Here is a 23949-nt window from a genome sequence, read left to right on the forward strand (position 1 = left end):
CTACCTTGTAAAAGATCACCTGACATTTATGAAAACAAAGCTCTCCTGCAGTTTCTGTTTGCGTAAAGTAATGAGGTTGTGTGTGCATACAGGCCAACATGCTGTCGGTATGACTTCCAACGAAAAACACATTGTTACTTTTTGTTCACGGAGGTGTGCAGTGACTCATGGCGTACTGAAACTCGCTTGCCTGGTTTACTCTCAGTTGTCCCCACTGTGCTGTGTGTGCTGCTGCGATGAAGTTGTATTTCCTGTTTTGCCAGGAGTTCCAGCAACCGGCGGCTTTGTTTGGGGTTGTGGGTTTGGGCTGTTTGAACGTGTTTACATGAAACTCTTCCACAAGAGTGACAGGCATGGCGACACACAGATGGATAAACAAAAAATAGCCAGATCTTTCTTTGAATTCACAGCAGTGAGATCACCTTTGTAAAATCTTTTGAGGTCTATGTCAGGACCAGTTGCTCCCTCTTAGCTCTGTCACTGCCAAGAGGGGAAAATAAACCGCACAGACATATCTATTATAGATTCATTTTCAGTATGGCATTGCTGAAGAGTAAAATGGAAAAGGGGCTCAATCACACTTCTTGTGGTCTCCATGTGGTATCTCCATAGCTGCAGTGGCCTTGATGTGTAGTTATATATTTTGAGTAGGTGCACGACAGCTCCAGCAGATCTACAGAGCCTCTGCAACACCCTAAAGCAGAAATATGGGTGGTTTAATGTTACAAGTGCAACAATTAGACTGGACAAAAAGATGTTAGCCATGAGAGTTCCCAAACACCTCCAAATGACAGCTGAAACTAAGTGTATCTGAAAATAACTGCGTTCAGCAATTACGTTAAGAGTGACAACCAAAGCGTAGCCTCTATGGCTAAGAGTGTAGCCACGGAGGTGCTCATCCTGGGACTGCATAGTCTTGAAATAAAGTCTGTAGTAAACTGGCAACAACTGTTGCTGATATGCAACTCTCTTGTCTCTTTTGACAGCTCCAAGCACCAGTCCTGTATGGATAGATGTGCATCAAAATTAAAGAAGTCACTGGTCTGAATGGATTTTCGCAAATGACTACTCACTTGACTACAGTGAGCTGAACTAAACATGCCACAACCTGGCAGGAAGTGAGTTTAGGCTTTTAGTGAAGGGTGAAAATGCAGCGATGTAAAGGAAAGGGGTGCGCTGGATTTATAACACAAGACAAAAGGAGAGCGTCACTGCAAAACAGAATGCAGAACAATTGTTTTATCTCAATTATATATCACTTTATACTGATTGCTTAGGGGAAAGCAAAGCAAATCAACCCGCTCCTCCAGTACAAAATTGGCTAAGAACACAATGTGAGGCTGAATGAGAAATCAGCTGAGTAACAATGATGGACATGTAACGAGGGAAAGAAAAGAAAATATTTGTTTAAAAAAATAAGTTTCTGTTACAGTGGCTAGAGGTTGAATTGGGCTGTGCACTTTTCTGTTTTGTGTAATTTCTAGATGAGTTTGTATTGAGACTCAGCAGTTGTAAGGCATTCAGCTCGGCAAATTCAGACTGAGGTTTCATTCAGCCGTTCAAAATGTGGCTGTTAAAATATAGGGGATCATATTTTTAGGGTTCCCCCATGCATTCCCCCCCCTTGTATTTTCCGTGTTCCTTGCCTGTATATCCTCTTAACCTTCTGTGAACGTCTTTCTTTGGCTAAAAGCAATCTGATCCCAGACATTTCTCACCGACCTGACCACAGAAGAGTCTACAGCGAGAGAAGTGACTCAGGCTATTATATATAGGGTTTTGGTAATTGTGATTCTGCTGACTTTTGGAGAAAATGATTTGTAATTTCATTTTATCTTGTACCTTACAGAAACTAGGGTTAAACTGTTGTAATCCATGGATTCCTTATCAGCCAGACATGGAGATGGTAGAGAAACAGCTCTTTCTCTCTCATAAATTTAGACTCTGGGGTTGAAGCAATAAATATTAAAAATGGAACTTAGTATGTAGACTTTACCAGGAGGAACAAGTATTTGGCCTCACTCAAGAGGAGAGGGAGGAAAAGGGAGGAACAAGGGAGTGGTAGCTGTGTTTTTAATTTCCTCTAGCAACTCTTAGCCTCCGTCTGCTGCTGTGCTGCCGCTGTGTAGAGTCCCCGTGATGGATTGAAGGGGTCTGGGTCAGGATCACCTCGGGATAGGGTGGAGGGGCATCGGGCCAGATTTAAGCAAGCAGAAAGGTTGGGTGAGGACAGGGGAGCAACATTTAAAGGACCAGTTTGTTAGATTCAGGGGGATCTATTTGCAGAAATGGAGTGTGATATTCATAAGTATGTTTTCATTAGTGTATAATCACCTGAAAATTAGAATTGTCGGGATCCACAGGGTCTGCCAAGCTGCACTCCATATTTCTACAGTAAGCCAGAAAGGACAATCCAACAAGTTGGCTGTAATGCACCTAAATCCTACACGCTGGTCCTGTTAAAAGATGGGATTTCTCAAGAGCTGTAAATTTTACTATAAAAGTCTACAGTCCTTTACTCTTTCCTCCTCTGGAAGTCTTTTCTCACTTCACAGTGAGGACTGACTGTGACTGTGCCCTACCTGACTCTATAACCCTCATGTCTCCGGTTCTTTATGGTCATTGTTTCCACTGTATGGTGGGGATCTGTTGTTTAGATCAGAAGTTGTCTTCTTCCTTTTTCTGCAAACATTTGAACTTTAAATGGTTCTGCTTTCTGGTAGTTCAGCTTTTTGCCAATTCCCAGTTGATTGACATTTACTTGGCGGTACATGTATTCATGTGCTGATAAAAAGGTTCAGACACATTTACAATGGTATGTTGTGACAGGTATGTCACACATTTTACCTTTTATTTTTATCAAAAATTGCAGCTCCTGCGATTTGGATATAGCCACTGTGATTTCAATAACATTTCAATCAATTGTTCAGCCCCAGTTAGAAACATATGATAGTGACTATGCTGCTTGCACATCCTCTTACATATTACAATGTTGCAGATGGAATTGAGGGGAACTTGGGCTGAGTGCCCTTTACAGCCACATTTTGAACCCAGAAGCCTTTAGCTGAATGATCCAGACCAGTGTGTTTGACTTGCTTCATTTAGAAAGCTAGGTATTGCGAATAAGACGCAAATTAAAAGTGAGCCCATAAAACTGCGCTTCTTCTCTTACAGTGCCTCATTTCACAGAGGACAAATTGCACTGAATAATCTCCAAATTCGCCAGCGGTTAAACCCTTTTACTTGTTCTGAGATTAATTTGACCTTACAGTATTACACCCACAATATGCCAAGCCTTTCCCACACTTTGTCTCAGCCTAACCACTGACTATGCTACAAAGCCAGTGACAATATGTACTGTCTGCAGAGAAAACCCCAAAGGAGTCCATCATTTCATCAGAGGAACCGCCGGGTACTATTATCTCTATCTCTGACCGCTATCTCTCAGCCCTGCAACATTCTCTCTCCACCAGCTGAGCCTATCTAGGACATACAGCTTTACAAATGCTGGGTGGAGGAAGCTGCAGTCATAGCTTTCAAAGCCCAAAATCAGGCAAAAGGCATCCAAGACTCATATCTTAAATTACATTGTTAATACTATCTTGATTTTCAAATGTTATAACCATTTTTTTTTAGCCAATTACAAACTCTGACCCCCAGTCTGTGTGCGTCATTCACTCTGGAGAAACAGTCACTGAGGGAAAATGATCTGCAACAGTCAGGTTTGTCTCTGAGAGCTCATTTATTCCTTTGGAAGCTCACAAAGTCTTCATACAATAAGGTCCTAACTGCTTCTTCTTTCAATGGACCCATTCAGGGAAAAAAATCAGTTAGAGGCCTGGTGAAAAAACAGGGAGAGAGAGAAAGACTGGCTGGATTTGTGTCAGAGGCCCTCTTTGTTTGAATACACTGTAACCCTACCACACACACACACACACACCCCTTGACCCTGTGCTCTTACGCTATTGTGGATGCATCATGCAGAGGAGTTTGCAGTAAAGAGGACAACAGTGTCACTTCTCATTAATCAGCCCTGTTATAAACGCAACTGATGGAAATGTCATTCGGTTTACTCTCACCTCCTTTATGTTTAAAAGGAAGGGTGTTAGCCCTTAATGCTAAATGAGGTTATGCTCTCATGTCACACTTAGCAGCATTTTGATTGACAATGCTGTCCAAATTGTCTTTATTGACCATGATATTCATGACGAATCCTAGATTTCAGTATTTTTAGTTCTTCCATGGATTTATTTAATTTACTGGCTGGAATGGAACTTTTGATAAACACTTTCTTGGATGCTTAATGGAAACTGTCCACAGTTTAATTATTGATGAATGTGCCTTAATGTCGTCATATTGCTTGTTTTCTCCAAGCAAAAGTCCAAAACCCAAAAATATTCAGTTTACAATCGTATAAAACAGAGAAAAGCAGCAAATCTTCACATTTGGAAACAGGACCCACTGAGTAGTTGGCCTTTTTCCTTAAGAAATGACAGAAAAGATTAATTCGTTATCAAATTTTCTTTTTTTCTGCCTTTTTTAGTGAGTTAACAGTCGAGAGATTGCAGGATATGAGGGAACAGAGATCCCTGACCTGACTTGAACTAGGAACCTTGTGGCTCTTGGCCTTAACCTCTAGATCACTTGAGCACACCCAATTTTTGAATTACTCAACAAATTGTTTCACCTGTAAAGTCAGCACTCATGCTTATTGCTGAAGCGTCATTGAGCAGGGCACTGTAGCCCACCCTGTGCTCTCTGTGGAAGGGAGCAGAGCATCAGAGATCAATAGAGCATGATCAGTTATCGCTGCTTATTTTTGTCTGTCTGTTTTTTCTTCAGTACATTTTGAATGTTGCCAGATCCTGTCCTTAGCCTTAAATACCGTTTTTGGCTCTTTTCAGTGCCTGTGCTGATTAAATAATCTGTTTTTAGTGATGTGCTTGGAGGAATGCGCTTTAGGAATTTTTTGATTGAGGCTTACCCCGCGCTTGAACCTCCCTGATCCGGTCACTGGAGGTAGTGAGATGGAGACCTAAGACTGTTGCTTGGCTGGCAGTCTGATCAGGGGCTGTTGAATGAAAGCCTACATTTGTTTACATCAGTAAACTGCAGCAGCACAGCATATGTCTCAGAGAAGGAAGAAGAAGGAGCGCACTTCAAGGACCTGAGACCAAGCTGTTAACCCTGACCCCTGACCTCACTTTGAAGAAGGGAATTTCCTCAAGGGGATCAATAATACATCATGTCTTAGCTGCTACTTGACTTTCAGACATTTTGTATTGCACAGGTCTAATTGGTGACTCCTAGTGGATACTGTAGACGATGAGACCAGCTTTTCTCTGCAGCATATAATGTTTCTATAAAAGTAAAGCTTCTGGACAAAAAGCCCTGACTGCCTCCCAGCTGTTTGACACATCTTCTCTTCTCCCTGCTGGAGGCCTTCTCTTCCTGAAGCCTCATCATCATTTAGCCTCATTAGTCTGTCACTGCTCTGATTCGGTTACAGGAAGAACCTTGAAATAACCCGCCGTACAGCCTCACACACAATTATATGTCGACAAACTCATGCCCCTGCGTCTTCCATGAGGTAGCATTGTAGAGAAATATATGAGAATATATGCAGATCTTTCCCTATCTTACTTTGAGTATTATAGTATAGTGTTTTTCGACAAAATCCTCCTTTATATTTAGCAAGATACACTAAGCTGAGCTGCTTAAAGGACCAGTGTGTAAGATTCAGGGGGATCTATTTGCAGAAAGGGAATATCATGTTCAGAAATATATTTTCATTAGTGTACAATCACCTGAAAACAAGAGTCATTGTGTTTTTGTTACCTTAGAATTAGCTATTTTTATCCACAGAGGGAGCGGCTCCTCTTCCACGGAGTCTGCCATGTTGGACCGCCATGTTTCTAAGGTAGCTCAGAATGGACAAACCAAACACTGGCTCTAGAGAACCTTTCGCATTTTTTCATACAGATTGACAAAGTGATGTGTAAAACACAACAGCTGCAAACATGTCTGCAAGTGACTTCAAAGGAGACCATGATTTTTTATCTGCAGGCACGAAATGAATGTCTCCTGAGCAGAGCCTCTGCTGCTCTGATTGCATGTCATTTTCGTGTGAGTGTATTTATGGAATCTGCATGAAATTATAGTAATAGACCAATGATTACCAACCCCATAATCACAATCAGCTGGCTAATTTATTTTTTATTTATTTTTTGGTCAAAAGATTGTAGCTGACCTCAGAGTGCAATCAAACAATGGTGTACAGCTTTAGAAATGGTGAAGATATTTCTGGTTGATTTGAGAAAATCTCTGCTGTACATTTCTCGCACTTAGCTGTGAGAGACTTTGGAGACAGAAGCACAAATTGCTAATCTCTTGTTGCTGTCACAGTGCTCACTTATCTGACTGCTCCTGCTCTGCCAAACTGCTCATATTGGGTACGAAGGGGAAACACCAGCTAATCACTATTGTGCTAGACAGATTGAATATGACAGATGTATTTACTGTAGTGGAATTGCTCTCACGATCCGCCTTCAGAGCTGTCAGTTTCTTGACTGGTGAGCAAACATGAATTCAGCATTATTCCCAATTATGAAAGCATGTGTCACTGATATAGTTCACCTGCAGGCAGGCTTGCTCAGCTGTAACTTGACAAAGCACAATTTTTTACATACCTCTGTTTGTAATGATTAATCATAGCAGTTGCCTCTGTGTTCTTCAACAGCATGGTGAAAAGCTAGCCACAGGGACCACTGTCTGGGTAGTCAGGTCGGGGGTCAAGATATTTTAACAAAAGCCTTTATTGTTCCTTAATTTAGCTCAAAATATACACAAAATAATGAAACTGAATAATTAAATTTAATATCTTTAGTTCAAGAGCTAAATGTTTGCATATTCCCAGGTCATTAGCATGTATTAGTTTTGCTAGTAGAACAAGGTTTCCGCTCACTGAGAAAGTGCAAATATGAGCATTCAATATACTTTAATTTGAGTTGTAAGTTGTATATTATTACATCAATGATATTGCCCTAATAGATGCAACCACGTCAGTATTATCATTATTGTAGTAGTGGTAGCAGTAATAATTTTATGCTTAAAGTTGGCTGAGAAAAATAAATATCATAGAAACAAACCGTCCATTGAGTCAAATATCAAAGGTGTCAGTGATTGGACACGTTTTGAACCACAGTAGTCAGATAAAATATTTTATTTCTTTTCTGTTACCTCCCGCTGATACACAAACACAGTAACAATTAAACATGAAGGTACCAGGCAGACAGTGCACATCTATGGATTGCGTTGCATTCATTTTCAACTTCTCCCTCAGAAAACATGAAAGAGGATTGAATAAACTACAGAAAGATATAGTTAAAAGCAGTAAGAACTCAACAAAGATTTTACTCTGGTAAATCTTGCACTACATTGCGAGTGGTAAGTTTAGCTCAGTAGCAAAGTAATTAAGCCATCCAGGCAAAGTGATAAGATAAAGCTAATAAATTATTTATTTAAACAATAAATGATTCAAAAACACAATGCAGGAGGAAAAACACACAGAAAGACATCCTAAAACCATTGTCTCGTGCCGTAGAAGATGAGTACTACTGAATTATTAAATAAATATTAAACTTTAAGCTACACCACAATGTCTTAAGTGCAGTAGTAAACATGCAGGTCTGCCTCAGCCTGTGCGTGAAAGTGTGTGTTTTCCTCGATGGTCCATGTGCACACCCTCGGGTTAATCAGCATGGAGCAGCAGTAGCCCGCTGTTCTCCCCTGAGACGTCTCTGTGGGAGCTGCAACAGCTGTGACGCTGTAAGTCACCCCGAGGACCCGTCGTTACTGCTGTGCACGCACACACACTCACTCATACACACACGGACGAACCCACCCAGTCTCACCGCACACCCATGGGGATAGAGGCTGAGGCCAAGAGCAGAGCTGAGGGCTTGCAGCTCTGTTTCCTTATTGTCTTCTATGTGTTTCTACATTGTGAGCAGTCAGCCAAGTCTCTTTCTCACAGTCTTTAGATATATACTGTTTGTATAGTCTAACCTGGTGTTAAATGCTTTTAAACAATGTTAAGCTCTGAACACATAATCAGCTGTTTCAACATTTAAGACTTGGGTATGGATGCTGGGTGTTTAACTGTAAAGTTGCATGTTGTTCTCCTCCATGTCGTCCCCGTTGCAGCCAAGAAACACATGTCAGGAATGTGCTCTTCTGGCCTTAGTCTGGATCAAATAATCAGTGAAGCTGATGTGTTCATTTCAACAGAAAGAAGTAGGCTGGTCTCGTTTCTGACCTGCACATCATTGCACAGGAATGTGTCTGGCAGTTTGTAAGACAGGCAGATAAAATGCAGGCCTGGCCTCCCGCGATATCTAGATGATAATCGTTGCTGTGTGCCGACAGTCACCTGACGCCAGGTGATATGCCTTGATGAGCCAGGAGAATGGCCGTGTGTTGAGAATATGTCTGTGTCGTGACAAATTCCCTCTTTTATATATGATATATCCTGAATAGGCAGGCCTGGAATCTCTAAGAAGTCGGTGTCATTTACAGCAGCTGTCTGAGGACACTGAGAGGTGAAGATTATATTACAGTACATGTGTGTATTCATGTGTGCATGATTTCTAACACAAACAGATACAAACGAAGGCCCAGGACATGAACAACCAAACTTCACATTGTCAGAGTGAATGTCACTGACTTAAGGGTCGTTATTTAGCTAAATTAGCTTAGTTATTTAGGAAGGGCAGAGGGAATTTTGTTTACCTGTGAACTTCCAGACATACAGTAAAGTTTACCCTTTTGACTCCTCTGCTAATCCTAATTACTTACTGTCACCAGGTTCAGGCTTTGCAGATGTAATTGAAAAGCCTCTCCATACAGCTGGCTCTGGAACCTGGCATATGGCTGCTTAATTCACCTTAAATAGTGTCTAAGACGGCCATCTATAGAAAATGCAAAGGAATTTGCTGGACGGGATTATGCTATGGAAACAAAAACAAGTAACAGATGCTGCAAGTCTGCTGATGACTGCCCTTTTACAGCCCTCAGCTTTTTCGTTTGTTTGAAGAGTTTAGAGCCCTTTTTAACATGCTTTGATGCTCGCATGGTACGTGGTCACGAGGGGACACGGACAGACTGATTAAACCACAGAGGAAGAAGGAACAGATCTGAGAACGGTTGCGTGAACGCTTTGCAGACAGAGAGGTAAAATTAGAATAAGAATAAGCAAGATCCACTGCAGCACCTCGAGTGAGCAAAGTTTGTTCAGTTATTCCAGCAAAGCACATGCAGTGTGTGTGTGTGTGTGTGTGTGTGTGTGTGTGTGTGTGAGCTTTGCTGCAGTGTGCTGCAGTGACAGCACACATCAGCCTGCCAAGTGACCAACTGATGGCCGCGTTATGTGCATTACTGTGTTGTGTCTTATTATTTACAGCTCCGCTCTCTCAGGTTGTGTCCTGATTGCCTGCGGCCCGCCGCCTACATCTTACGTCTTTTTGCTGGTGCACCTTGGCGTTCCTATGGCAACCAGCGGCAGCATAGCGATCAAACAGCTACAGCAGCATTTCCAAGTGGTTTTTGGTGAAAGGAGCTCTGTCTATTGCATATGACTTCATCACTGTATTTTCCTCTTATGTTGCCCAGAGTTAAAGCACACAGCCAGTGGACTTTGCTCAGTCCATTAAAAATTGAGAAATGCCTGATTTTGAGTTGAGATTTGGTATATCATTAATATGGTGCAATCATCCGTTGCTGAGCAAGTAATAATTAAAAACATGAGTCCTAATAAATAATCGTTGGAACAAACACCCACACACTTACAGTGAGTTTAGGATGCTTTCCAAAAATGCTCTCTGAGTAGATAATTACAGCCTGAAACAGTGTGATGGATGGAAGCAAACGTGGTGTTTGTTGACTCGCTGCAAGAGAATAATAATTTACTGCCTGATGTGTATCAGATAATGCAAGCTATGCACGCTTACTTTCCAAATTCATAGTGGAACACTGGAGTAGGTGGATCGCCAACCTCATATTTAGAAATGGATCCTCATTCCCACTGATCAGCTTCTGATCAATGAGAGCAACCCTGACACACGTAAGGCTACTTTAAGAGCACACTGTCTGGTTTCATATTGCTTTTGCAGTGGTTTGCCATCATGCAGCACTCTCACTCCATCCTGATTTCATCTTAATGAAGATCTTCACAGCAGGAAGCTTTACAGCGGGACAGAGCCACGTGTCACTTGTGCGGCTCAGAGCAAGGAAGCAAATCAAGGTCCCCTTTTCCCCCCAAACATCTTGCTCCATTTCAATTCGAATAAGACGAGGTGGCAAGAATAACAGGGGAAGACAGAGGGGTGTGCAGAGGATCGGAGATGTGAAAGGGATGAAAGTGTGGCTGTCCCCACCTCCCAGTGTTGGAGTGTGAATGGGGCTGCCCACCCCTCTCTGCAGGGGGTTCTCTCCCTCTCCTGCAGCTTGTGCACTCATTACCCACTCCAGACTACAGCATAATATGTGAAGAATATGCAAACCTAGACACAATGACTGCTGGTTTCAAACTGTAAACAACTCTGCAGAGATTTTTTACTGAGAAATGTAAACAGTAAAAATGTTGAAACTTAACATTTTGTATTTTTTATATGTTCACTGTAAGCTGCATATCTTGAATAAGATACTATTCAAAGATAAAGTGATTGTTGGTTGGCTTTTAGATGTGGATATTTGCAAGACACCTTTCAATGGACCATTATTTTCATCATTTTACCACTTTATAAAATGACTTAATCAATGAATTGATCATCACAATAGTTGCTGATTAATCTTCCATTAACAAAGCAATAGTTAAGCTTTAGCTTAGCTTATTTGAGCTTTAATCTATGACAAGCTAGTAGCACTAATAAAGCTCTTATATATTTGGTCACCTGTGAAAATCAGTTCATTTTTGGCAGAAAGTTTTTAATTCACTGTGTCATATCCATATCATATATCATATACATAACATGCATTAATCTAATGTCCAGAGCTGAATATACCAAGTGGAAATGATGAATCAACAAATATTTATTATCTGTTGCACAGATATTTTACTGGCCTTTCAGCTTTCTAGAAAATAGGATGCGCATTTTCAACACTCAGTATGAGTGAAAACTTGAGTAGGCTGAACTCTGGAGGAGTACCGGCACAGCAAATGCTCTAAAATATTCATGCACCAGAGTTGTGACAGTAATCCCATCTTAATCACAAAATAAAGCCAATGATGGTGAAGGCGCTGACATGCCTGCAGACACGTATACTGACTCCTTTTATCCCATCAGTGGTGGTTGTCTTTCACTTGTGTTTCTTCTCTGAAACGCTCAAGCAGACGAATGTATTTATTTATAGAATTATTTATGCTGAACTCATAGTCATACCGTCCTGAAAACATACTGTATGTACACAGACACACGCGCACACACACACACACACACACACACAAGGAGTAAGCCAACTGTGTTCTGGCTGTGTGACAGTTATTCTGTCTGGCAGGATTCAGAGCCACAGAGAATGACTCCACTACTAAATATACAGCAGACTCAAGACTTTACCAGATCCGAGTCACAGAGATCGACTTTCCACCAGGCACATGTGGACGTCTGCTCTGAATTCAGCTCTGCTCTGCACTCCACCGCTTCACGCAAAGGTTCAGTGATGTTTAGATGTGGTGTTCATGGAGGCCACAGAGGCCATTTGTCTTTATCCTGGTGCTCATGAATCCTCTGTCCAGCTTGTTCTGTGGTAAGACCTTTACCGTAATATCAGGCAGTCTTTGCACTCAGTATGTGTTTTAAGTTGTTCACTCTGTCACAGGTTGACCACCTTTCACACACGCGTCTTGTTTATGTAAGAAATTGATTGAAAGAAGTGTTGATTTTGTTTTCAAATACAGGTACTTCAGGAATAGCAGCACTGCCACAGATGGCAGCTTCTGATCCTCACACTAGAGGTTTTAAGATGAGCCTGTGGCACAGAGGTGATGATTCAACCCTGTGGCTGTTTGTGAGGGTATAGTTTTGTCATGGTGATGTGTGTTTGTGTGTGAGTGCGTGTGGTTTACCAGCTATGTTGGTATGAGTCCCATCACTCATGTTGTTGAGCTTCTGACCACTTTGGCAGTGTGGTTTATGGCTGTGACTTGTGAGTCAGGTGTCGACCGGCCTCTGTGGGAATCTCTTAAATACCAAAATAACCATTCCCATTGTCTTCTCAAGTCGTGTCTCCATCAGTGTATTTTTATGCGCATTTTCAATTTCCCAAACCAGTTTTTACGCCCACTTGTGGTTTTTGCCTTTTTGAGTTAATGTGTGTAAAGGGAGATGGAAACACCTTTTTCAGATAGATTTATCTCGCATGACCAGTCAGCTGTTACATCAGATTGAAATGTCTCCTCTTCATCTCTCCACGCAGATCTGATGTAACCTTCCTCGCATTAATACATAAAACAAACAGACATTTCTGTCACACATTTCCATTGCGTGTTTTTTTTTTATGTTGGAGCGATGCTCTCACATCATCGTGTTCTGTCTTCTTCTTCTGCAATACTAATACGGTTTCCCGACTGGAGGATTGATGCCACCTACTGCTTATCTCGATTGACTCTGAGAAAACTTGGCTTTAGGTAGAAAGCAAGTCCAAGAACTTGCAAAGAAAACAGGAGCACTTTGGAATGATGGGCTTGCAGAGTAGACTTTATTCCATGAGCTGATATTTTGGAAACAGTGAGCCTTCCTCAGATCTTAAAGGGAAAGGCTTGAAAACATTGTATTTATGCTTTCATGGGTAACTGGACATATGAAATCTTCTGTACACAAAATATTTAGTAAACCCAATTTCAAACCTAAGGTAACTACGTGTAGGTGCCCTCTGTAAATGTAATTGATTCAGTTTTCATCATTCATATTAGTTTGCTCCAAATATATGCTGTTTGTGTAAGTTTTCATTTGTTTGCCTTGATTTCAGTAATGCAGTATGTGTCCTTGAGTGTGTGTGTGTGTGTGTGTGTGTGTGTGTGTGTGTGTGTGTGTGTGTGTGTGTGTGTGTGTGAGATAATAGTATAATCACATTGAGGCTGAGGCTGGGGCCTGTGGTGCAAAGTCTGCCATGGTTGGGAAGTTTTCACTTACAGTTTAATTTCATTTTCGGGGCAGTGGAGTGAAGCCTGAGCCTTAAATCTGTGCTGATGCTGCTGACGTTCAGGACTGACACTTTGCTTTAGGAAAATAGACCCTCACATGAGCACTGACCCCTGTCCACCCCTGCTCTCCCCTTCTGCTAAGGACAGTGTTATTATGCTTGCCCTGGCAGGATAAGTGCACCCTGATTGATCTGTATTGATTAGAACTGTATTTGTCAGACAGTAATGGGCCTCCCCCTCAGGACATTATGTCTGCTGATTCCCACCCGCCCCCTCCTCTGGCCCCACTTCACCCATCTCTTTATGAAGACCCCCACCCTTCTCTTGGGCCCCTTGACCTCTAATCAAAATCACAGCCTCCTCCACTTTGCCTCCACTCTTCCTTTGTATATCTGGCCATGCTCCAGAAAGAGCTGGAAGATGGTTTCAGGTTGTGAGAATGAAACAAGAAATGACACAGGGGTTGGCAGAGACAGTATCAGAGCACGTTGGTTTGTTTCTGAGGAAGGAATGAATCCATCAGCTGTTTTGTTTTTTATGCACATTATTTCTGGTCCAGTGTTTGAGCTAATATTAAACAATTGGTTCTTGCAGAACCTGCATGACGTGGTGTTTGTAACGCCGCTTGTGTGCAAGCCCGTCTGCGTGTATGCAAACATGTTTACGGTACAGATGTGGCACAGATAGACCGCCGAGGGCATTTTTGTTCAGACTCCTCACAAACAATAGGCATGTCTGTGTGGATGACCTGATGAGCGTGGAACTGATCACAGCTGCTCTCCAGAAACACACACACACACCCTCAATTATTACCGCCACACACAGATTATGTGAAAAACAAAAGGTTAAAAACCTGACATCATAGTATGGCAAGTGGGTGCACGTTAATGTATGAAAACACATTGATTCAGTAAGTTTATGTTCACCTGTTATCCATTATATCATACAAAACTATTTGCATGTGTAACACAAAGACCTTGAGTCTTTTTAATGACGGTATGAAATAGTAGCCATAAAGCATGACTTTGAGATGTGTCTCAGATATCAACTGCAGTTTAACAAGAGGTCATTTTCTCTTTCATTTTTTCCTTCAGAGTCAAAGACTGAGCCCTCTCTCTCTGCACTGCGACGTCAAAGCTCACCACACCTGCTTCACCTGCATACTGCTCAGCTGAAGGCAGAACAAGGTAAAACTGGGACGTCTGATGTTGTATATATGTGTGTGTGTGTGTGTGTGTGTGTGTGTGTGTGTGTGTGTGTGTGAACATTAAGCAGGCTGTGCGATCCACTTTTCTCGAAATGACTTGATACTTTTAATGCAAGCATTTCTCCTCTAATCATTGTAATCTGCAGGTTATTGTATCAGTCTGCGGTTGCCAGTATTTAAGCTCTCCGTGAACGTAACTCACTGCACTTGCAAAATGTTTGATTGAAAGAAAAGTGACTTCCAAAGACTTGATAAAAGGCTAATTGACTTGATGACCTGGATATTCTTCTGCAGTGTAGCTCCGCTATTTTGTAGATAAAAGGTTTCCTCATCTGCATTTTGTGCTGATAATGAAAAGCAGGGTACCTGTTCTGTACTCTGTTCCATGGAGGAGCGCTGCACTAAAGGCCGCTGTGACAGCGCAACATCCAGCTCAATAGGGACTCCCATAATGCAGTGTTCTGGGTGCCATAATGACTCTCTCTGATTTAAATAACAGCTCACCAATACTTTCTTCAATGTCTCTCTGATTGTCATGTTATCCGCAGCCTCTTCTTGATTTACAAAACTATTGTGTTTTGGCCTCAGGAAGCACTGTGACCTGCCTCTGAACCGTCTGTCTGTGCTAACCTTAGCTATCTTAAGCTCTAGTGTCAACAAAGGTGCTGGCTGCAGAAGCTGAAATTCTTGTCTTTTAGTTTTTCACTTTTTAGTCTTTCATTTTTGTGTTAGGTAACCCATACTTTGATGCTAGTGCTGGTCTGGGATTCCCTCGCACAGCACTGATGTAGGAGACCAAAATAATATTTGATCAAATAATTAACATCACAATATAAAGCTGACAACCATCAGAGATTTTGCCATACCATTTGCTCCATAGTAGCTATCCCATTAATATCTGTGGATGTATCGGTTTAGGGCAGCACTGCTACAAATCAATCATCAGAAGTGGTTTATAACTACATTGGTTATGACCTCTGCATCAATTTGATGAACTATCTTGATTTATCATGTATTTAATTAGCTGGATTTGCCAAAACTACCACACATATCTGTCTTGTTATTGTATCCTTAACAGTTTCCCAGAAAACTGACTGCTGCTCGGGCTATAGCTAACCACTTCTTTTCTTGATTGATAGAATAGTTATTAGAAATGTAAGACAATAAAAAAATCACAACATCTTAGAGTCCAAGATAACTTCATCAAATGTCACAATATACCATAGATAGAACAGATTTATTTTATAAAGCCGCACATAGAAAGACAAACACTGGAGGAGGATGTGTTCACATTGTTCCATACAGTTGCTTGTTAAACAATTAATTGCTTTAAGTTAGAAACCGTGTCCTTCAACGAGACCTTGAAGGTTCATGAACACGTGTTATCTTCACCTTGTTGAGATGTGCTTGAGCAGGACACTGAATCCCTTCCAGCTGCTGCTGCACTGACCTCTGATCTGGGATGAATTTGATTATTCTGGAAAATCCTTTGGCAAACCAGAGAGATTGAAATGTCTCCTACATCCCCGCAGTATCTGAATATTTACATACTCATCTTGACCTCCCGTCTGTGTCTCCTCTCCACCTTCATCTCTGTAACTCTCCTTGTTTTCTCACCACCATTCATTTGTTCCAGTGAATGATGATGAATGTTGATGTGGGCTGCGATTCGTGATCCTCCAACTGGATGCAAATTATTCGACTCGCTAAGTGGATATCTGAATGTGTGTGTGTGTGTTTTGGATCTATTTCCTCTGAATGCATCTTGCTCTTTTCACCCCAACCCCTTGTCTTCCTCCTCCTCCTCCTCTTCTTCACGAGCTGTCTCAGTGTCATGGGACAGCAGCCTGACGGACAGACAGGCAGATGGAAGTGACACTAGCGACATCAGCGGGATTCAGCATAACAATGTAGACGGAAATCAGTGGAGACAATGACAGTGGGGTCGGGAGGGACTTGAGGAAAAGACTGGGGAGGAAAGTGAGTGGAAAGGAAAGCAGGGCGACAGGGAGCGAGCTGTAGCTTCGTACAGCTCCAGTCTGAGAGGGAGAGATGTTGCCTCCAGATAAGCCAAACGGACTTAAAAGCCCAATATAGATTCGAGTCAGAGGCCTCGACTGTTTATTTCCTTCCAGCCCAATGTTCTGATATGTCGGTGTTGTTTTCAGTGTTTCCTGTAGGGTTTTGTTGTTGATGGAGGGGACTCCATGGAGGGAAGTTTGTATCTGAGACTGTCGGGATCACCTGCAAATAGTGTTGCATGAATGTTTGTGCTGAGTTTAAGTTGGATGACTGGTCAGAAGCAGAGCTCTGTAGCTCCATATGGCTCGAATGCCAGCATGTCATCAACTTTGTTTATCAAATCTGTTATTGTAGAAGGAAAGACAAGTTGCCTCTGCAATCACATCAGGGAAACACAGACAGACACCGGCAGTCATCCTGTAACCTCTCATGCTGCTCCACTCCACAGCACAATGAAACATCCGCTGAACTTCACTCATGGCTCCAGACACTTCACCTCTACCACTTCCTCTTAAAGGCACTGACCTTTCAGCAGTGCACTGATGTCTTTTCATTTTATACTTCCTTTTTGTAATCAGAGCTGGTTTTTCCACATCGTGTCACTAGTCTTTATGGGCAAATTGAAAGTTTCACGTCTCTGAATGCTCATCAAAGGACATGTCTGTCTTAATAACATGCTTATATGCCACATGTATGTTGAAAGAGTTACTGATTATCATTTGTGTTTTCCATGGCCATGAAAACATCCTTTGCGTTGTGACTACACTGTAAGAAATGGGGGATAGGCAAACAGCATCTGACCTTTTCCTTTTAAAGCTTTTATGAAGAGTGGTCGGTTTTCTTACCTAAGACCAAGATGTTCATATCGCATTTATTTTGTATTTTTGTGGCATCGTATCAGGTCAGAGCTTCAGACTTGAATGTTTTTTCTTCATCTTTAGAAAGTCGAGATGCAAACCAAAGTCCAAATCTCAAATCTGTAGTCTGCTCTTCATGTTTTGTGGCTACTTAAACAAAAACAAGTTTCTGTGTTGCCAGTACTCCACATTCAGCCTGTCTCAATGGCCTGAGGTTATTTTTATGTTTACTCGTGTCTTCAGTTTGAAAGTCTCTCTTGGTTTTTTAAATTCATCACTTCAGCTGCCTCTGTCTTCGGCAACTTTGCCCTTCTCAATGAGCTGAGGTCGCTCAGGTTGAGTTCAGGGTCGGCGCAGATCTGATGGCACGTCCTGGTCTGTCCACTCCGTCAGAAGCCAGAGTGGCATGGACACTGGACATGCTGTCCCTGCCAGCGCTGTATTGTGTTGTATTACAGTGTCGTGATCTGCTCCTGCTCCTGTCTGCCATCTGCCAGTCATATGTACCACCATCTGTTCTTCAAGACAGCCCATAATCTAGCTCGCACTCTGGCATCGTTAGCTTAATTTAAACACTTACAGTAACTGCTGCTGATGTTTAATGTCTGGGGAGCTTTTTCTTTTTTCTTTGGGGATTTTTTAAAACCTGTGTTAATACCACTCTTTGCTGCCGTGGCACTATGTCAAGAGCTAATGTTTGCATTTTCTTTTAGAACTTAGATAGTTAGGACAGATTTTTGGGAGTCTTTTGTCTTTTTATTTGACTTTTGCCTTTCGTCTCACATCCCTGCTTCAGTCTCAGCTATAATTACGCTGCTTTCTATTTTGGCAATGATAGAGAGAGACACATGTGGCAGGTCTATATCTCCTCATCTCTGATCCTTTTACATTTGTGACAAGCTCTCAGTGGCTCTTCACGCTGATCTCAGGTCAGTCCGTACTGGTATGACATGCATGCGAGCAGCAGCATCAGCAGCACCTCCTCCACACAGAGTACACTCATCGCTCTGGAAGCTGTACTCCTCTGCTAACTCTGTCATTACTACCATCTAACCAGTGTAATTACCAGCCTCGGTGTGTGTTTGTGGTGCTTGGGCCAAGCCTGCATCATGCATAGCAAGTCGGAGCGGGTGTGGAGGGAAGGAGCATGAATGGGAGAGTCAAAACAGGGGAGGTATATCCCAGAGCTAACTAATTACTGTATGTGAGTAATTAAAAGGCATTAAATGTCTGCACTTTATCTTCTGAAGTCTGGGCCAAAGCTGAATGTGTCTGCTCAATTCTTACTGTGTTTGATGGGGATTAATTCTTTGTTCTCACACGTTTTCCTCTGCATTCTTTTTCTTTGTGGTTGATAATCATATTTTGTAATGCTGTTGATTGAAACGCCTCCCCCCCAGTGCTCCTCTTCATCTCACCAGTGGAGCAAATATGTGGTTTACAGGGATAGTTTGTCGGCCTCCTCTTCTCTTCCTTTTATATCTAAAGTTACATTTTTCTAATTTTACAGACGTTTCTCTAAATCAGAACATGTACTGTGTGAGTGTTTGAAGGTCATGATGACCTGACGTGACAACGTCTGGTTGTTGTGTGTAAGTTCAATTCACAGAGGAAAACCTGGGATGTTGTTCAAATCTCAGACAGAGGTTGGACCTTCAGCTGAGAATAATTTGTCACAGTGATTTCAAGACTCATGCTCAAATTAATCTTGCAAATTGGATGATAACTAGATTCAGTGCATCTTGGGAGATTTGTGAACATAGTGAATCCCTACTGTTTGTATTTAACTTCTTTTTTGTCATAATTTATGGGTGTAACTGGTATTTACAACAGATGTTTGAGGGCAGTATAATGTATTTCATCTGTCACTTGGTCACTAGTTGTGCACAACAATCAGTCGTCTCATCGTCATCTTGGTGTATGAAAGGCAGATTTTACAAAATACACTGAGCATGAAGAAAATAATGCACTTTTGAGATGTGATAAACGTGTTACCACATCAGGGTAACCAGACGCCCCTCAGTCGGCATGTTAGTGCTGTCATTGTGAACATGTTAGCATGTTGGCATTAGCATTTAGCTCAGTACAGCCACACAGGGATGGTAGTGGGCTGTAGACTCTTAGTCTTGTTGTATTGATGTAGCTATAAACGGCGCCGTCCCACAGATTAGCCATCTCACAGGGAAAACTCCAGATTACCAGTATGTATCTCTCACTCAGTGGTGTCTGTTAAACATCGTCAGGCTGCAGGCACTCCGACAGAAGTCTGAAGTCGCTAGTAAAGATCAAACCACACTCTCTCCATTGCCTCTCTCATCAAGCACCTCAGACACATAATGAAGCCATTCTGTAGCTCCTGCAGCTGGGGCCGGATAATCTGGGATTGGGCCTGATAGTGGATCACAGGACAGCAGTCCGGATGAGGAGAAACCCTGTCAGACAGCATGATCAGAGTGGGAGTCTTTGGCCCGGAAGTGCCTGTGGTTCTCCTAAAACAAAGACATGATACATTTGCGTGGCTGTATGAGTATAGGGGGATTTTGTTTGCTGTGAATGAGTTCTGTTGATGATGCCCGTGTGCGTGTATGAGTGAATGAGTAATGCAGTCTTGGGGCCAGAAATGAATTCAGCAAGGACTCATAAAAAGCTTTGTGTATCATAAAACACACACAAACCACTCAGAGCTGCCTTGACACAATGAAAAGCTCAACATTATGCAAATTGGACTTCATAACGAGATAGTCACCCCAGGAGTCGACGTTTGTAGAATTCACAAAAACTGAGGCAGCTGGAGAGAGACAAGCACAGATTTGTTCTCACAACAAAAATTGTTCCTAATGTACGCTTTCTGCTGGCTATTAAACTTAAAGGGTCAAATGTTTAGCTCCTCTTTTCAGTGTAGCCCCAGATTTTTAAACCCCAATGGCTCCACGTGTAAAAAACACTATCAGTGAACACGCTTAGATTTTTATGTGGTTGTACGGGGGCCCAAATGAATATAGAGTTAAACATTGTGTGTAGGTGTCCTTAAAGCTTTTGTCTGAGGAGTCAGAATTTTACTGCCCCTGTCTTTTTAGGGGTGCTCATGCATAAAATAAGATTGTATTATTCTTAATTATTAAAATTTTCTGTATTATTTTCTTATTGTCTTTATTATGACATTACAAGCAGTGTATTGATATACTGTTATCAAACCTGTATTCTCCTCAGAGAGAGAGAGAGAGAGAGAGAGAGAGAGAGAGAGAGAGAGAGAGAGCTAAAGGTCTGATGAATTGAATTGAGGTTGAATCCCATGTTGTGGTGCAGACAAACATGTGCAAGAAAAGAGTATCAGGAAGGTTTCATAGATCCATGATGCAGGAATAAAATTAAGGAAATCATGAAATTTGCAAGACTGAAACCTGACAACAGCACATTTTAAAAGGTAGATATGGAGATGGTATGCGTTTGCCCTCTGAGCAATTTAGCGTAGATATTTGAATGACTTTGGCTGTTTGAGCAGAGACTTATGTAGATAAAGGAGCTTAAATCCAGGAATGGAGAACTAAATAGAGAATGAGATTAGACAGGAACCTGAGAATGGGAAAGGAAATTCAGGAGAGAGGAATAGTAGCATTGGAAAGAGGAGCAGTTTGACTTCAGCAGAAATGGGCGGATTGAGCACATTTACATTTCAGACATTTAGCCGACGCTCTCATTCAAAATATTTAAACCCCCCACAGACTCTAATAATCTTGCTTTCCATATTGCGTGCTGAATTGTGTAATCAGAGTATCTACTAGTCCTGAAGAGTCTTAAAAAGAATTGAATTTGGTTTCCTCCGAAAAGAATTTGACCGCCAAAAAATTTTAATTTGACCATTATAGGAAGGTATGTTGCTCATAAAATGTTTCTGTATCAAAGTACTAAAAAATGTGAAGAAATGAAAATAGATATTCTAGACCATATCCATATCATTTTCAGTTGAGTGTTTGTCAAGAAGGATTAGCAAGTTATCAACTTTTTTGGAATCTGGGTTGTACTTTGGCCAGTGTGACTGTGAAGCAGATATTAGATTGCATGCCGTGTGGTATTAAAAGGTTTTTAAAAGTCTAAATTTGAACTATGTGAACCACGTAGAAACCCTGTTAATGAGACACGAACAGATACTGCAGATTTCACACGAATGCACTGTGCTTGTTGTTCAAGGCTGCCAAGATCCCACTGCCAGCATATTGTCATTGCTTGCTGTGTTAATCATTGTCATCCAGTGGATTCATAACCACAACATAATGTTATTGAATATGAATTCCCAGCCGGTCACTATGAGCAACCACAACAGTCATAGCCTAAAAATTATGACCATGACTTGGACGTTTTGTCTGGACCAAAGGGTTCAATGATTCAGTCTGATGGGAACTTTACAATGAGTGCCACGCTAGTGTAAATGCTTTAAGATCACCAAACATGAACATTAATATAGAGTGTGAGGCATAAACCACATTCCCGTGCATGTGCAATGACCACGTAAAGATGCCTGCAAAAAAAGTAATTACATTAAAGCTCAGCAGAGACATGAGATGCCTCCGAGTAAACAAGAGTCTTCACAAGGCCGGTGCGTTTTTAAGACTTGATGCAGTGTGACTGTCGTATTAAAGCACGCCGTTGTGGTTCACTGAGCAATGTGTCGCTCTCCTCCTTGCTCTTTCATGACTGTGTCCATTCTATTTCTGGATTTACCCCACCCCTCCCCTCCAGCTGTTGGGTCACTTTGTGCCCCTTTCTGTCTCTCCTGAAGTCCCTATTCTTCTCATGTCACAGTTGTAGTTTGTTGTTTGGCTTCGTCAGAGTTCGGAGGGCTCGATCATAATCCAGATTAATAATGGTCAGTAATGGATTTCTCACTAGCTTGGAAACATAATGCATTTTGGCCACTTCAAGCACCAGTACTGCAACAGCACAAATAGATGCTAATCAAAATCCAAGGGGCTTGACTGGGTTTTCGCAAAGGATGGCTCGCTGGAGTGCAGTGAGCTGGACTAAACGTGCCACACCCTGGCTCCGAGTGGGTTTGAGATTTTGGGGAGGAGTGAGGGCGCAAGGCTGCAAAGGGAAGGGGTGCGCTGGATTTACAATACAAGACAAACGAGACCATCACTGCGAAGCAGAATGCGGCGCAATTGTTTTCTTTCGATTATCTTGTTTTCATAATCGTTGGCAAAATTGAAATAGAAAGTAAAATTTATCACCCAGCCCTATTCAGAGCAGAGCAGAGTATTTTCTTTGTCTCAGCCATGCGGAGATCAGAGCCCGCAGGATGACAACATCAGTGATGAGCTGACTCCAACACACATATCAGCGTTATCATCATCACCGTGGGCCTCTTTCAGACACGAGACATGCGGAGCAAATACGCTACAGTGCTCAAGTGCTTAAATTGTCTGCGTACTCTGCATTCCCTCTGTTTGGATCCGTATTACTTTCTAGTCAGATGATATTAGCTGAGGTGTTTCAGTGGGTTTAATCTGCAGCAGAGCGGCCACAGCCTTCATGTCCTGTGGCTGTTTGAGTGTCTGTGTGTGCACGCACATGCACTCGAGTGCACAGTGTGTGATATAATAATATCCCTTGTCAGCCTCCTGAAGATTAGCCTCAATGGGAGAAATCCTCTGTCATATCCCCTCACCTTATTTTCTCTCTCTCTCTCTCTCTCTCTCTCTCTCTCTCTCTCTCTTATCAGTCTTACATAGTCGTACAGATGACTGAGTCACTCTTTTCTGAATTCAGGTTTTCTTTGTGCCTGTGGAAAAAACATTTAGGTCACAAAAGCTCTGTGATTTAAACATGTTCAAAGTATTTAAGATCTAATTTGTTTTGCTTTCTGATTTGTTGAATGATTGTTTTTCTCGTCTTTTTTTTTCTTTTCTCAGATCTGCATTAGACAAAAAAACAAACAAAATAAGGCAAAGAGGATTGGTCCTGATGCAAGTCGGTCCTCCATGGACCAGTGAAGTCTCTCCCATCCTGCTAGTTAAAAGAGATGTTTTTGGGAGCTGGAGGCCGTAGCACCGTCAGCCGAGTGTGTGTGGGGCCCCTCCTCTCCCACTTTCCCAGCACCCCTCCTGACATGGGATGTCAGCCCCCTGCCTCCCTGTCCTGAGCTCTCCTGGGCTGCCATGAACAGTTACAGAGACAGAGGGGTCACTTGCACCTCCTCGGACCTCCTGGATGGAGGTGGTGGAGGAGGAGGGTTGCCCCAAAACACTCCGTTTCGCCACACCCCCAATGGCCACCCGGCTCCTGGCCTCACAGACCCGGCCATCCAACCACGTGTCTCTGTGCCCAAAATGGGTGTGCGGGCGCGGATTGCAGAATGGCCCCCACGCCGCGCACAGTCCAGGGAGTCGCTGCTTGAAAATGGGCAAATTGGCATCAGTCGCCATGGAGATGACTGCTCCACTTCAGTTTCCTCATCAGTTTTGTCATCTGACATCGGGTTGGTGCGGGGAGGCGTTGCCAGGTTGCCACGACGGCGGTCCAAGGATGTAGAGTTCAGAGGAGGAGGGTTCGGCGGTGAAAGAGGTTCGCCTTTGAGCCTGAGAGTGTTCCCTCCACTGAGACAACGTTCAAACAGCGAGGTGACGCTGAGTGAGCAGGACGAAAACGAGGTGAGTCTTACATCTTCA

General features: G+C 42.3%; 1 protein-coding gene across 1 annotated transcript in view; it reads left to right on the top strand.

Moving 5' to 3' along the window:
* Window positions 1–23949, top strand: part of sipa1l3 (signal-induced proliferation-associated 1 like 3) — a 69346-nt gene that overhangs the window by 18278 nt on the left and 27119 nt on the right. Inside the window, exons 2-3 of the mRNA XM_076736086.1 lie at window positions 14293–14385; window positions 23194–23931. Of these exons, the coding sequence (XP_076592201.1) occupies window positions 23440–23931 (492 nt within the window). The 5' untranslated portion in view covers window positions 14293–14385; window positions 23194–23439. The remainder of the gene's footprint in view (window positions 1–14292; window positions 14386–23193; window positions 23932–23949) is intronic.

The sequence above is a fragment of the Chaetodon auriga genome, chromosome 7, assembly GCF_051107435.1.
Source record: "Chaetodon auriga isolate fChaAug3 chromosome 7, fChaAug3.hap1, whole genome shotgun sequence".
NCBI classification, from domain to species: domain Eukaryota; kingdom Metazoa; phylum Chordata; class Actinopteri; order Chaetodontiformes; family Chaetodontidae; genus Chaetodon; species Chaetodon auriga.